Source organism: Phanerochaete carnosa (assembly GCF_000300595.1).
Source record: "Phanerochaete carnosa HHB-10118-sp unplaced genomic scaffold PHACAscaffold_3, whole genome shotgun sequence".
In the NCBI taxonomy this organism is placed as follows: domain Eukaryota; kingdom Fungi; phylum Basidiomycota; class Agaricomycetes; order Polyporales; family Phanerochaetaceae; genus Phanerochaete; species Phanerochaete carnosa.
This window is the reverse complement of record NW_006767630.1, coordinates 478,221-491,791: the sequence shown is the minus strand read 5'-3', so window position 1 is coordinate 491,791 and position 13,571 is coordinate 478,221. Positions and strand designations below refer to the sequence as shown.

The following is a 13,571-nucleotide window of genomic DNA, read 5'->3' as shown; positions in this document are numbered from 1 at the left end:
ATGTAGCTGACCTCCTGACGGCGTCCATGCTGGAACGCGTTCCCTCCCCCGCGAGAAGCGAGGTCCTAAAGGCTTCACCAGTTTGTCATAACGATTCAGACCGTTGTCCACAGTCTCTGTAGCCGGATTCTGCGGCAAAGTTTCCGAGACTGGCCCAGGTCAAGCTCTCGACAGGCAGTGCCATCAAGGCGCGTGCTTCGCCAGCGAACGTACCATTGGACTTCCAAGTGCAGCGTTCAATTGCTTGATAAATTTCCACTGGAGTGATATCGCGATAATTCAGGGCGAGTCCGAAGTGAAAGTGGAACCGACACGAGTTATGGGCAGACTGGGATTATTGATGTCAACGATACTAAATAAACCCAAGCTGCAGGATGAGGCGTACCACAGGAGGGAGACGAGGCCCGCGTTCGCCATCGTCGTCAAGGCCCTCAACGTCTTCTGGAGTCAGCGGAGAGTTTGGATGATGGGCGGTAGCCGCAGCACTGGTGGAAGGACCACCGTGAGGGGTCTCGGCAGTGTTTGGTGCGGTGGCGGATGCCCCGGGTACGTAAGGTGGGCGTCGCGAGCTTGACAATGCGAGGAGATATCCCGTATACTCCACTGTCCGACGTCTCTAGAGGAGTCAATCGAAACTCGGCAAAGAATTGGAATATGCGAGATATGCTGCGTTGCTGTACGACGTGGATTGGCAGAGAGACAGAGAGTGTCAGAAGCGCGCCTCGTCAGCACATGCTGTGAACGGGTGTAATACCGGTGCTTGGCGCCTCATAAATCGTTGTCTAGGCACCTCCAGATAGAGCTGAGCTGAATATTTGTACTTCTCGTCTGGCTTGATTAGCGGAACGCGTTACTAGTAATGACAGAGGCCAGTCGCTCTAGTCAGCTAACAGAAACACATTCCTTTGCAGACAGCATTTTCTCTACGGGCTACTTGTACGCTCGAGTCTTTCCCACCGTTAGCAAGCCCGGCCGAACGGCTGCAAGTCTCAAAATTACACCTACACAGTCTGTGTTCGTGCGAGACTCCTAGAATGAAAGATTGGCCCACCACAGCCCAACAGGTGCTAGTGCCGACTGCAAGCTAGCGTGTGCGTTTCGTCAGGGTCGGACCTGATGCCGGCCGCCCATGTTTATCGTCTTCGGCGCTGGCATGACAATTCAGCAAGCTAGGGGCTGCCGTCGGCGTGCAACTTACGGCTTTGATGATGCACTTTTGTTGCCACTGCAAAACTCAATGTCTCGGCAAGTTCTAGACCGGTCCATGCATAACGTTCGACGGACACGCAACCTTGGACAGCCGCGCAGGGGATCATCGGTGACGCAGCCTTCAGCCTCGGCTATTATTATTGCCACCACCCCAGCGACCTTCCTGCCTCTCCCAGACCATCGTTCCTACGCTAGCCCCAATGTGTCCCGAGTTTTTCTCCCGCCGGCTCCAGCCTTTCCCGCCCTATTCGGGACTGACCAGGGTGCCGGGTGAGAGACGACGGATGGCGGCCGCAAGGCCAACCACGTCAGAACGCAGCCCGCCGCCACCAGGACAAGATGGGTAGCAGCAGGAAGCCCACGACACGGCCATCTGCGCGCGACTCTCCGTCCAGGGCACATGCAGTGCGGTTCGGACGCGCCCGCCATTCAACATTCGACATTCGATAATCACAGCAGCACCAAGGCGGGAACCTCCGCTGTGGCAGCGGCTGTCCGCACGCCAGAACGGCGGGTCGCCGCAGCCGTTGTTGCCTATGTCAGGGAGGCAAGGTCGTTGTTCTGTCATCAGTGCACTGCTGTCAGTGGTCCCATGACGAGACGAGCAGGGGCCCCGTGACCAGATGTAATGGAAGTGGCCCAACCCCCACCCAGTTGTCCAGACCCCCGTCCGTGCGCGCCAAGATACTGCTGGGTGGGCCGACGCGTGTTTCGTGCCAAACTTGACGGCCGCGGCTCGGCAGGCTGCCCCCCCCCCCTCTCCCCTTCCCCTTTGCCCTCTGTTGCGGAGCTGGCTGGAAAGGGTCGCAACGACTTAACGGCAGTGACAAGATGGCAGAAGCATTGATATGGACAGTACACCGTCTGTGCAACCCCCAGAATGCAGCCAGCCCTGCATCATGCGCACATGCTGGGATGCAGACGACGGTTCGTCCGTATCAGGGCGGTGGAAGCACGGGCACGAGCCCCTGCTCCTTTGCAAACGAGAACAGAAGGAAGTGTTCGCGGTGGGAGCATCCAGGTATCTTCGTCCAGGGGTCGCGGGGGAACATGTGAAAGCATCCGCACACCCAGGAAAGATCCGCGATGGCTGATCAGCGGAGTCTGAGAAGCACAGCCGTGGGTGCCCGACGGCACATGGAGAACTTGAGGCGGAGAAATTGCTGGGTGTTGCGAGAAAACATATGTATTGCGACCGGTGCAGCGGTCTCGGAGGCTGTGCGAGAAGAACAGCAGCTTCGTAGATAACCTGCAGGCGACGTGGCACGGACAACGGCTGGTGCATTACAATAGGATCCCAGAATTAAAAATTTTACGGTGCGACGATCCCGTCGTTGATCAGCCGTGTCACAGAGCCGTGCTGTCACGCCGCCCGAAGATACTATGTGCCCTGGCGTCCGTGGGCACTCGAGAGGGAGCAGAACCAGGGCGGCCCGCCCGCCCGCAGCCCGCACAAACCCTCGACGCATCCTCCGTCAGAGCCTACCGGCCGCTCCGCCTCGCAGGCGCCTTCGCCTTGAGCCTCGCCGCGCGCCTCGCAAGGAGCCCCTCCCTCTGCTTCTTCCTCTCCTGCGTCACACTCACCTCACCGCCCTCGGCCGCCTCCTCGCGCGCCTCCGCCTCGAACGCGTCGATGCACGCCTCCATCTCCCGTTGCACGCCGTCCGCGCCGAGCCCCGCCGCGCCGACGGACCACTCAAAGTCGAAGCCCCAGCCGCGCCGCTGCTGCTGCACCGCAGGGGCGGACGCGCCGGATGATGCGTCAGACGTGTCAGACGGGTCAGGGACCGCGGGCAGTGGCGGTGGCGGCGCCGCCGCTGCGAGGACGCTCCCGTGCTCGCGCCACCAGCGCACGAACCATGCGGCGGCGCGTGCGTGGTCCGTGGCGCCCCCGCGCCTGAGCATGCCGAGTCGGCGGGCGAGCGTGTCGAGGAACTCGGCGACGTCGGCCGTCGGCGGCGTCCCAGGCGGGAGCACTGCCAGGTATGCCGGTGCTGGCGGGGACGGAACCACCCAATAGAATAAAAATAAAAAACAGAAATTTCGGAGGCAGCTTCGTCAGGATTTTTTCTTTGTTTCTGAGCGCACGACGGGGCGCGGCAGGAGGGGGCTTACAGGTAGGGTCGAGGATGTTCATGCGGTAGAGCAGGTAGGCCGCGAGAGCCTCGAGGTCGTACAGGCCTTCCTTGATGCCGGCTGTCCGCGCACAGGGTTGGGACGGACGGATGGACGAGGGGGGGCAACATGTCAGTGGTGCTGTTCGCAGAACACGGAGCGCATTGGCAGTTGAATGCTTACCGATGAGGGCGAGCTTGACGCCGCGTTCCGCGCCACGGTCGCCGCGCCCGAGGAAGGGGAGCATGACCCCCGGCGAGTCGTACGAGTAGACGAGGGGGTCGACGGACAGCTTCAGCCGCGTGGAGATGGCGCGTGTCAGTCCGGGCTGCGCGGACGTGCGCAGGGCCTTCGCTGTGGCTGTGGGGGGACGAGGGGGCATCAGCAGCACATCAGGCGCGGCGAGATGATCACTGGAGCAGGGAACTCACGCCCCTCGATGCCATTGCTCCGCAAGGCGTTGAGCAGTGTCGACTTGCCCACGTTGGGCATGCCGACGACCAAAACGTTCATCTCCGGCAGATGCGGGTTCTGTTTTGCGATGTCTGGCAAAAAAAAAAGAAAACGCGGCAAATATTCAGGTCAGCGGTGTCGCCTGCGGAAAAGAGGCGGCGAGGCAGTCGACATACCAACGAGCAGATCGTTCAGTGCCCGGATGTCGCCCTGGCGGTTCCACGCCGCGAAAAAGGATTTCTGGTCCGGGTACTTGGCAGACATGGCCCTGCGGAAAGGCTGCCGAACCCCCACCCACGTCAGCAGGCCGGACGGCGCGAGGGCGGCAGTGCTCCCTACCTCTATGCCCCACTGTGCGACGAGGTCGCGCTTGCTGAAGACGACGATCCGTTCGCAGATGGCGGCGTACTGCTGCGGCCCCGACGACGCGGCCGGGGCAGCAGCAGCCCCTGCGGCGCCGCTGACGTGCCCGCGTTCCTGCCGCCACTTTTGCAGGGCTCCTGCGAGAAACAGCACTGTGTGTTCAGCACGACGAATGAGAAGAAAAAAAAACTATGCAAAAGAGTGGCAGAATGCAGGACGACACGGCGAGCGGCGCCAGGACAGCGACACAGGCTCGCAGCGTGTGGGCGGGCGGGCGGGCGGGCAGGCAGGCCGTCATCATTCTCCAGCCACGGCGCCGCATGCCTCTGCACGCCCGTGACACCCTCTCGCGCCGCCGTCCCAGGCGCACACACACACGCACACACGCAACACACGCACATCCAAAAAAAAAAAGGACGAAAACAAAGCCCGGGAGAAAAAAAAAAAAAAAAGACAAGAGCGGCGCGGCGCGGCGGCGTACCTTCGAAGGAGGGGTTGATGCTCGTGAGCGGGAGGCGCGCGTCGCGGAGCTCGAGCACGACGTCCGTGCGGCGCAGGAGCGCGGGCAGCGCGCGCGCGAACTGGGTCATGTGGCCCGGGTACCATGACTGCGGTGCGGGCAGCGCAGGCAATGCGAGCAGCGCGGGGGCGTGTCGCAGCAGCATGTGCGCGCGGCTTTTTCTCTTCTTCTTCTTCTTCTTCTTCTTCTTCTTCCTGTTCTTTGTCTTTCTGGAGAGGGCGTGCGCGAAAAAACGCTCGGGGGCCTCTGTCGCTCGAGACGCGAATTTTTTTTTCAAGATAATGTTTGGGTGGTCCCTTCAGCCCCGGGACCGTCTTTAGTCCAATCGAACGTCGTTTTTTTCCCACAGAAGCCGCGCTGAAACGATCAACGAGCGATGGCCTTGCCGCTTAGTGGGTGATTCCGGGCCCTTGGGGGGAGGAGAGAGAGAGAGACCTCGTCGACGGGACAATTGGGCGAGGTCGTTGCAAAGCGACGGGGAAGCCAGCGCGCAGGGGGCTGCTGCGGGTGGGACGGGTTGGGTGATCGAGAACAAGGCTCGATCGAGAAAGGACGGCGAGCGGCAGCATATTAGGCGCCCGATAGCCGACGCCCGTGCGCGCGTGGCACCGGGTCCCGCCATCGCCCATATTGCCAGCGGGCTGCTTCTCGCTGCTCGGCCCCAGGTTCAGCCAGCCCGACGGTCCCGTGCGCGCGCGCGCGCGTACACACGCAAAGAGCAGCTCGTTGCCAAATAACGGCGCTGTGTTGGATTCGCTTTTATCTACTGAGACTTGCTGCGATATGTAAGACACCCTGCAATACAATATAGTACAATGCGAAGACAAAAGAAGAGGGAGAGAATTGCACTAAACACGACAGTACGTAGACGACCATGGGTGGCGGGGAGGCAGGAAAAAAAAAAAATCAAGCGTGACTCCAAGAGATTCGAAAGAGTGTACGATACCCAGATTCAGATTCCAGCAGGTGGCGACAAATGGGAAAGGTTCATGGACAGCGGTCGTGGAGGGCGGGGGTTACAGCCGGCATAACTGGCGCAGATAGTGAGACGACAATCGAGCTTTCTAGGCGGCCGGCCGGGTGGCAAGCGAGAAGGGTATCGCCTGCGACGGTGCGCAGCAGATGAGGACCATCGAACCGCAATCTCGGCGGGTACAGGCGACGCACCCGGTGTGGACATGTGTGCCATGTTCTCTCAGACCCAGCTGTCCTTGCCGATGCCGATGGCGTCGAAGCTCTTCCCGCTGCGCGTCCGCCGCTCGCCAGGGATGACATCCACGACGTCGAGGTTGATGAGCTTCTGGGATGGCGGCGGCGAGCCCTCGACCCAGCCCTTCCAGCCCTTGCGCGCGGCGATGCGCTTCTTGCGGAGCTTGGGGGCGGGTGGCGGTGGTGGGGAGCCTGTGCCGACGCTGCGGCCGCGGTGGGAGACGTCCTCGCCGTCGTCTGGGGTGTGCGGCCGCTTGGACGAGGTGGCGGAGGTGCTGGAGGAGATGGACGGGCCGGGGGTGGTCGGCGGCGAGGAGGGCATGGGCGGCGGGGTCACGGAGCGGGAGCGCTGCATGGTGGCGATGTTGATGGTCGGCCGGGCCTGCCAGAAGGAGGACATGGAGGTGGAGGCACTGGGGGCGCGCGGCGGCGCGTGTGGCGGCCGCTTGGGAGGTGCGGGCGCGGCGAGTGGCACGCTCGCGCTCGTGCTGGTGCTGGGAACGGGGAGGGGCTGCTTATCGGCGGGCTTGGTGGGAAGCCTGACGCGCTTTTTGTCCTTGTCTCGCTCTCTCCTCTCCTTCTTCCTGGCCCGCCTGTCCTCCTCCTCCTCTGCCTTCTCGACTGCCTTGTACACGGGGACGCCGTTGAGGAGACTGGTGAGCACGTCGCGCTGCGGACGCGTATCAAAGTCGCCAGCGAGGACGGAGGTCGCTGAGCGTCGCCGCTTTTGAGGTGGAAGGGTGTACATGAGTCGCGGTGGCTGGTCGGGGTCGCGACGGGGGAGGAAATGGGGAAAAGACGAAGGGACGATGGAGCGTGGTACGGGGCACACTTATAGGTTTGTTGTGGTACGGTCACCCGATTGGGCAGGCGGCCGAGGCGCCCGCGCTCGGAGACGGATTGGGCAGGTGCGCCGCTTACGTGATGGTGTTCTGGCTCCGCGCCCATCCACAGGCTTCCACGGACACCTACCAGATTCTGATAGTCTGCCCAGCCTTGGGCCCAGTGTTCCTGGCTCCCGCGAGCCAGTCCCTGCCTGTGGTCGCCCACGAGGGACGCACGGCGCAACACTCATCGCGATAGGGGGCACAGAGCCCTGCCCAGTCGTCGCGTGCGCGCGGACCTTGAATGTTGCGCCTCGTGCCGACAAAGCTGCCCTCCAAGTCTGGGAAAGGGGTGGTGCACCCGTTCGGGGCGTAGCTTGCTGATCTCCCCAGTGTGGCCATGGGGCGTCCTGGCCTAAACCACGTTTGGCTTGCGGAAACGCACGTCTCACCATCAGATCAGGGTCGCTCCTCAGTCTCACAATTACCAGGCGCATGCCCAGTTCGTTCGCCAGCTCCCTCCCTCATTGCCCCGTCCGCCCGCCCGCCCGCCCGCCCATTGTCTCCCGCCCCACAAACGTTGCTACGCGAGTCGTCTCTCTCCCGGCCATGCTCCGGGCCTTCCCACGCCCTTGTACTTGCTGCCGGGCCCAGCGACGCGGCACAGCAAGGGTCCGCTCCATTGTTCTAACTCCATTAATCCCTTTCACGGGCCTCGCGCGTGTTTCCAGGCCTGCTGTCAATATTATGTGTACTGCTGCTTTCCAGCTTCCCCGAGCGCCCTGGATTTGCCAGCACGTCGCTGTCCTGCCACAGAGGCGCCTCGCGAGCCTAATCTTTGTTGTTCCGCTCCCACGTCCACCTGCGTCCTCGACTACGTCCCTGCCTCAGGCGAGCCACCATGCCCCGTTGGCAGGTGAACCCGTTCATGGGCGCCCCGTCGCAGGGCATCCAGCAATTAAGGTTGGCCGGCCCTGCCCCGTCAATACAGTCGCACGACTGTCCCATCGACCGTGATTCGAGTGCTGTCGCCTTCGTCGACCTGACAGATCTCGCGGCCAGAAAACGACTATTTTAGATGCAGACATCAGAAGTGCGGCTGCTGCTTCCAGAGACTTCCCCACCAGCCAGGGTGATCGCGCGCGTGCTCGTACACCGGTCCAGGTTCCTACAAAGGCGACCCAGTCCGTCCCGCACCCTCGGGGCGAGGCTGTGCCTGCCGTGATTTCGAGAAGCCTCTCCTATACTCGAGTCAGCCTCAGCCATCTTCCTCAGCCATTTGGCGTGTGAACTCCCGCTGATTGTTGCCGTCATACTTGGCCTACTAGGATGGGGTCTCCATAACCCGCCCTGAGGCTCGTCCCGTACTTTGTTCCCTCCAGGCGCCGGCGCCCGACGCGTGCCAGTTGCACTGACGAGTCGACGAGTCGACAGAGGCATGAAAAAGCCTGCGATTGGGCTGAAACGCAGGCCAGCACGAATGGCCCCCCCGCTCGGTTTCATGACTCATATGTGTGTCTCCACAGCCAATTCATGAACCGTATTCTACGCGTATGTGCCGTCCGGACCTCCGTCCTTTCACTGCTGACCTTCTGACTCCATCCAGGGAGCGTACACCGGCGCCGTGACTTAGCCACATATCGGCTGTCCTTGGGTTTTTGGCGCCGTTTCCCAATGGGACGGCCGCGACGGATCAGCGAGATCCGTGTCAGAGCACACAGACCCGCATGTGTGTCTCACCGAGGGCAGGGCGCATGCCGCGGCCCTCAAGTCCACGAGCACGCCTGCGTGCATCGATTCGGAAATTATCACCATCCGTACCGACGGCTGGAACGGTTGGAGGCCCACGTCGGGCCAAAAAGCCTGCAAATGTGCCGCCGACGGCCCTGTGCGCACACGCACATTGTTGGAAAAAAAATCGGAAATTCCTGACCATGCATATCACAACGTCTGGAAATACGAGGGTCGCACGGGCTGTGCGCCCGGCTGGGACGGCGCCCTGATGCACCCCGCAAAGAGTGGAGCAGCGCTGCGCCGGGCTGCGCAAGAGAGAGACGACCGTCGTTGCTAGGCGGTTCGTCTGCAACAGCGCAGATGTGCGGTTGCGTATGTCCCCTACCATCCCCGCACGAGATCCCACATGAAAAGACAGACAGAGAGACAGAGAGACAGAGACCCGGCCGCCCCGCTCGCGTTCTTGCCCCCTCCTCCCTCCTCCCGCTTCTCCCGCGAATGTGGCTCACGGCAGCTCACGAAAGGCCCCAGGGGCACACCGTCCCCGTGCACGCCAACAGCAGTGCGCCGGCCGGCCGTACGTGGCCCACGCGTGCGCCGCACCGTGCGTGCAGCCCACGCGGTGCGCCGGCAACCCATACTTTCTTCGCCTGCGCGCACGCGAAACGCAAGGACCTGTGTCGCTGTGCGAGCTGGCTGCGCCACGCGGTGGCTGCAGCCTGCGGCTACGGCTAGTGACAGGTTGCGTTCGGTGTGCTGCCCGATGGTGGCGCAGTCGTGGCGGATCCCTGGTTGACGTGCTACGCCTGTGGTTGTGTGCCTCTCTTGCGCGTCGATCGAACGGCCGGGGTGTGTGCGTGCTGCGTTGCTGCTGCTGCCGCGGTGTATCAGTCTTGGCGTTCGCTCAAGCGGTGGCCGTGACATCGTAAGGATTTTCCTCCGGCCGTGCTGTGCGGACACACACGCGCAGTGCGGTCGTTGAGATGACGTTTGCTGTCGTTCCGACGGTCGCGTGTAGCGCCTTGCACAGAGATGATGTTTTAATTGTTTCCAATCAAATGTGTTCGACTGAGCGATGGGTCAAAGAGCACGATGTTCTCGGCGAAATTTGAGCTGCGAAAGACGGGGCACCGCAATATTGCCGCCGCACCGTGCCAAACACCGCAGACGCTCTGATTTGCTCGTACTAGGTTCAAGCTCGGCGAGTGCACCACGAAAACACCGCAGCTCGGTTCCGCATCGCAGCACCTAGCCTAGGTGCAGCGAGTGTTAATCGGACGAACGGGAGCCGGCACGAGGACGAGGCGGCGTGCGCCGGCCGACCCACAGCAGTGGGACGGGGGAGGAAGGGGTCTGGGGGTGCCGTAAGACCGCGGCAGCAATAGAGCGAGTGGGCGATGCGTACGCCCTTCTCAGACGGGATTAGTCCGGCCTGACACTCGCATGCGTTAGCAGCTCCGTCGCAGCTCGATTCAGCGGGATCTGGATGGGCGATGGGCGGGGCTGTGCTCGTGCGAGGGCTTCTCTGATCCTCCCTGGGGCCCTCGGAGCCCGTCTCAGCCCCATGTGTGGGTGTGTGTTCGCAAGCCGCCGCGTGTGCCGGCCCACGGGCCTCGGGAGAAACCCACCAAGGGTCCGATACCAGAGTGCGCAACGTAGCCAGTCGAAGCAATGATTTTGGGGTTCGCCGCGTGAGACGTGGCGCTCAGGCAGCCAATCCCTTCTCACGGACTCCTTTGCAAAAAAAAACAAACCGTATGCGGGGACCCTTGCTGCTCAAAAGCTCTAACACGGGTGCCTTCCCCGCCGCCGCGCCGCTGTGCGCCAAAGCGGCGGCGGCTGGCCTGCGCTTTTCGGGGCGAACTCGCACTGGGCGTGTGCAGACGCGAGGTCGATGCTGCTGCTGCGCGTGCATGATGGGCGGCCTTTTTTTGATTTCGCGTGCGAAAACCTTCTGCATTGACGGGGATCAACCACTCTGGTGGCGAGGCGGCTTTTGCTCCGCCGGGGCCCGCCGCCCGCCGACCCGCGCGCGGACATGGCCCCGCCCGCTGAGAGACACCTGTGGGGGCCGTCGGCTGCGGCATGGTTGGCGGCGGCGGCGGCCGAGGCGGCTTGCGCACAGCGGCGGGATGGCAGCCCGCGTTCTGCAGCCGCCCGGCGTCCGTGGCCCATGTGGGGGCTCTGGGGGCTTCTCGTGCTGGGCGCACATGCGTGCTCGCCCCGCGGGGGCGCCGGACAAGAGCAGCGTGGCGGCGTGGGTGTCGATGCTCTGTGCGGCACTCCGACGCTGCTTCCGCGGCGGCGGGGGCGAGAGATAGGGCGGATGCGCACATGTCGCTGCGGTGCCTCCCATCATATCGGCAGAAGCGCACTTGTGCGTGCATGGACGCGGTCATTTCTGCGGCCTTTGAATCCGTGAAAGTTTGCGCTACATAGCCACCCAGAACAGCCAGATGCCTCCGAATCGTGAAGCGAGCGGGGAGCACAGGAATGGAGGGCTTTGCGAGCATTCTTAGTAAGGTTCGGAATAATCCATAGGTCGCGTTGGCCTCTCGCGCTGCAGGCGTTCAACTTTGCAGTCGCTTCAAGAAAACATTAACCTCATCTCCGCTGCATGTTTGTCTATCGTGATGCTAATGGAAACCGTTTCTTCTCGACTGTGCACAAAGACAGGCTGCAACGTGGATAGCACATACGAACGAGAACGTCAATGCCACGAAAAGCGCTGAAATGCAGATAATTTCTTGTATGATCACTTCGTGCATAGCTACAACAATCAACCCAAGGTGCTGTCCCTTCAGTGCTCGACTATCCCCACCATTTCCAGGGCCGGAAGATACGCTGATCTCCGCGGACGGCGGCCCCTATGCTACGCATGCGACACCTGCGCAGCAGGTATCGGACGACCCGCGAGCAGACGCAGCAGGCCCAGAGTATGCGCGGTAGAAGCAGCCGTCCACTCATCTCCCCATCGAACGAGGACGTACGGATTGCCGCCCTGCGATGGCTATTCTTGATATTTCCACCACGACTAACGTCCGCTAGGATGCTACCTAGAGCCCAGTGCTATAGGCGTAGGAATGGGCCGCCCTTGGACGCTCCGTGGAGCGGCAGTAGACGGTACCCTGTGGGCCATCTACCTCGTGCACGGTTGGTCCAATAATAGAGACAGTGAGGTCCGTCTCTGACCTGGAAAACAGTTAGCTCTGGCTGGGTCACTGGTAGGCCCATTGCCGTCGTACCCCAGCCGCACGTGGATCCTGACTATATGCGCAGCATTTCCCTGGAATACAGACAACGGTGGGGCGTCCGGAGCGAGCTGAAGGCCTTGCGTTCGTGGCAGTTAGAGGCGTTATAGAGGCACGAAGTAGATAGCTTGAACCCGCACGGTAGAATTGCGAAGGCTTCTTTCGAACGTCTGAACGCCCAATTCCCGGGGTGCAAGAAGCCGGCCTTCCGATAAGGCCATAATCTTGCTGGATGGCTACACCCAAGTGGCTGCACCCCAATCTGTCGATAGTAAGGCTTTTGGTCCGTCTAGTGGTTTAACAGCTTCAGCAGCCACCGCTAATCGTTAGGAAAAAGACATCGCACCATTCTCAAAGCTAGAAAGCACTGACTTGTTGTCTGTCGGCAGACTTCGCATGGGCCGTACGTAGATATCGCTCTGCTCCGATGGAAAACGCGGTGTGATACAAATGATACAATTATACTCAGCATAAAATACAAGATGGATCGACAAGAGAGTATTCCAGAGTCTGCTGCGGTCTAAAGGTCCAGATAATCTTTTCCGCCTTCCCATTGGGCCGGGTCGACCGTACCGTAGGGCCCCACGTCCTTGGCCGGACCGTCGACGTCCATGAAAGTGAACTCACGTTTAAACTTCGCCTCGACGGACGCGAGCTTCTCGAGTAGCGACTGGCAGGCGTCGGTGACGAGCTTCGAGGCCGTTACTGACCCGTCGCTCTGGACCTTGAGCAGGAAATATGGATGCAGAGGGTGCGGGACCTTGTAGCCGGCGAAGAGACAGCGAGAGTCCTTGAGGAGTTCGCTGGGGGAAAAGATGAGGGATTGTCTTCATATGTACGGCTCTTGCACTCACGCCCGAAGCAGGTTCCCTAGCGTGTGGTCCTCCTTCACAATCTTAAAGGTCGTTGCGTTTGGGATCTTCGTGTCCTCGGTAATCTCGACGCTACGTCACACGTCCAGCGCTCGGTCAGTCACATGATAGGCACTGATCGATACGGATGGTAGCTGCTTACAGCTTCTCGCCTTCATCCAGGACAAAGAGCTCATAACGATTGGGCGCGTTCATGTTGCACGTCTACTGTGGAACAGTTCTGTGAATACACTGTGCGTGTTATAGCGAAGGAGAAGCAGCGAGTTTACTGCAGCAGGCATGCCGTACATTTAGTCCAGCGCTGTGTTCACCTACTGTACGCGGAGAGCGGCCTGCAGAGAAATTATGTGAGTGCACTGGAGACTGAAAGCCGACGGCATAAGAGCTCAGGACACGTTTTGTGATCACGGCGAATCATTGACAATAAATAACGGCTAAAGCCAAGGCATCACAGCGGCGGTAAACAGAAGCACACTCACTGAGCACGACGACGGCGACGGAGGATGAAGCGGTTGAAGGCCAGGTCGTCGCCAACCTTTAGCGCGTAAGCAGCTGTTTGGCGTTATTTTGTCTAGCGCGCGACAAGGCGCTTGAGCGCATTGGGCTGGGGGCTCGAAGACAGCGACCGCAAGCCTCCTCAAGCCTCCTCAAGGTCAGTGTGTCGGATTCCTGCACGTCAGCACGCCGTCCAGCGCATTCTGCGCACTCTTGGCTCCAAAACGAATGCCCGTTTTCCCGGATCCCGAAGTTGCGATGCTGGATGGCCCAGACGGACTTCGGATGACGCTTTCACGCTCTTGCGCTCTGAATGCTCATATTTCTTCTTTTGTCTCCTGCAGAAAATGCCGTCCCGGTTCTCCAAGACTCGCAAGCATCGCGGCCACGTCTCGGCCGGTCACGGTCGTGTCGGCAAGCACCGCAAACACCCTGGAGGTCGTGGTCTCGCTGGTGGTCAGCACCACCACAGGTGCGTTTTCGCTGTGATCTCGCTGCAGGCAACCTGGGTTCACGTCTGTACTCG

The 13,571-nt window shown here is 61.1% G+C and overlaps 4 protein-coding genes across 4 annotated transcripts in view; 1 reads left to right on the top strand and 3 right to left on the bottom strand.

Moving 5' to 3' along the window:
* Window positions 1–2,691: 2,691 nt before the first annotated feature.
* PHACADRAFT_182070 (uncharacterized protein) lies at window positions 2,692–4,822 on the bottom strand (the record flags this gene model as incomplete). The annotated part of the gene is made up of 6 exons (XM_007392830.1): window positions 4,622–4,822; window positions 4,117–4,277; window positions 3,954–4,056; window positions 3,756–3,869; window positions 3,325–3,684; window positions 2,692–3,203 (listed from the first exon to the last, which is right to left on the bottom strand). Exons 1-6 carry the CDS (start codon window positions 4,803–4,805, stop codon window positions 2,692–2,694), a joined length of 1,434 nt encoding a protein of 477 aa, XP_007392892.1. The 5' UTR covers window positions 4,806–4,822.
* A 1,033-nt stretch (window positions 4,823–5,855) lies between these two features.
* Window positions 5,856–6,617, bottom strand: PHACADRAFT_26207 (uncharacterized protein; the record flags this gene model as incomplete). Its single annotated transcript, XM_007392645.1, has 1 exon — window positions 5,856–6,617. One exon carries the CDS (start codon window positions 6,615–6,617, stop codon window positions 5,856–5,858), a length of 762 nt encoding a protein of 253 aa, XP_007392707.1.
* Window positions 6,618–12,120: 5,503 nt separating this feature from the next.
* On the bottom strand, window positions 12,121–13,059 carry PHACADRAFT_251231 (uncharacterized protein). Its single transcript, XM_007392829.1, has 5 exons — window positions 13,030–13,059; window positions 12,839–12,882; window positions 12,693–12,757; window positions 12,533–12,622; window positions 12,121–12,481 (listed from the first exon to the last, which is right to left on the bottom strand). Exons 3-5 carry the CDS (start codon window positions 12,743–12,745, stop codon window positions 12,199–12,201), a joined length of 426 nt encoding a protein of 141 aa, XP_007392891.1. The 5' UTR covers window positions 12,746–12,757; window positions 12,839–12,882; window positions 13,030–13,059; the 3' UTR covers window positions 12,121–12,198.
* A 153-nt stretch (window positions 13,060–13,212) lies between these two features.
* The window catches only part of PHACADRAFT_251229 (uncharacterized protein), a 1,994-nt gene continuing 1,635 nt past the window's right edge, over window positions 13,213–13,571 (top strand). The window contains exon 1 of the mRNA XM_007392828.1: window positions 13,213–13,517. Coding sequence (XP_007392890.1) covers window positions 13,393–13,517 — 125 coding nt within the window. The 5' untranslated portion in view covers window positions 13,213–13,392. The remainder of the gene's footprint in view (window positions 13,518–13,571) is intronic.

Bases quoted from the DNA above. Each gene is read 5' to 3' on its own strand.
- PHACADRAFT_251231 (XM_007392829.1), bottom strand. From the start codon at position 12,745: ATGAACGCGCCCAATCGTTATGAGCTCTTTGTCCTGGATGAAGGCGAG. The intron at 12,623-12,692 runs GTAAGCAGCTAC...CGTGTGACGTAG, and splicing joins CTGGATGAAGGCGAGAAGCT to CGTCGAGATTACCGAGGACA. The intron at 12,482-12,532 runs GTGAGTGCAAGA...CTTTTCCCCCAG, and splicing joins CTAGGGAACCTGCTTCGGGC to CGAACTCCTCAAGGACTCTC.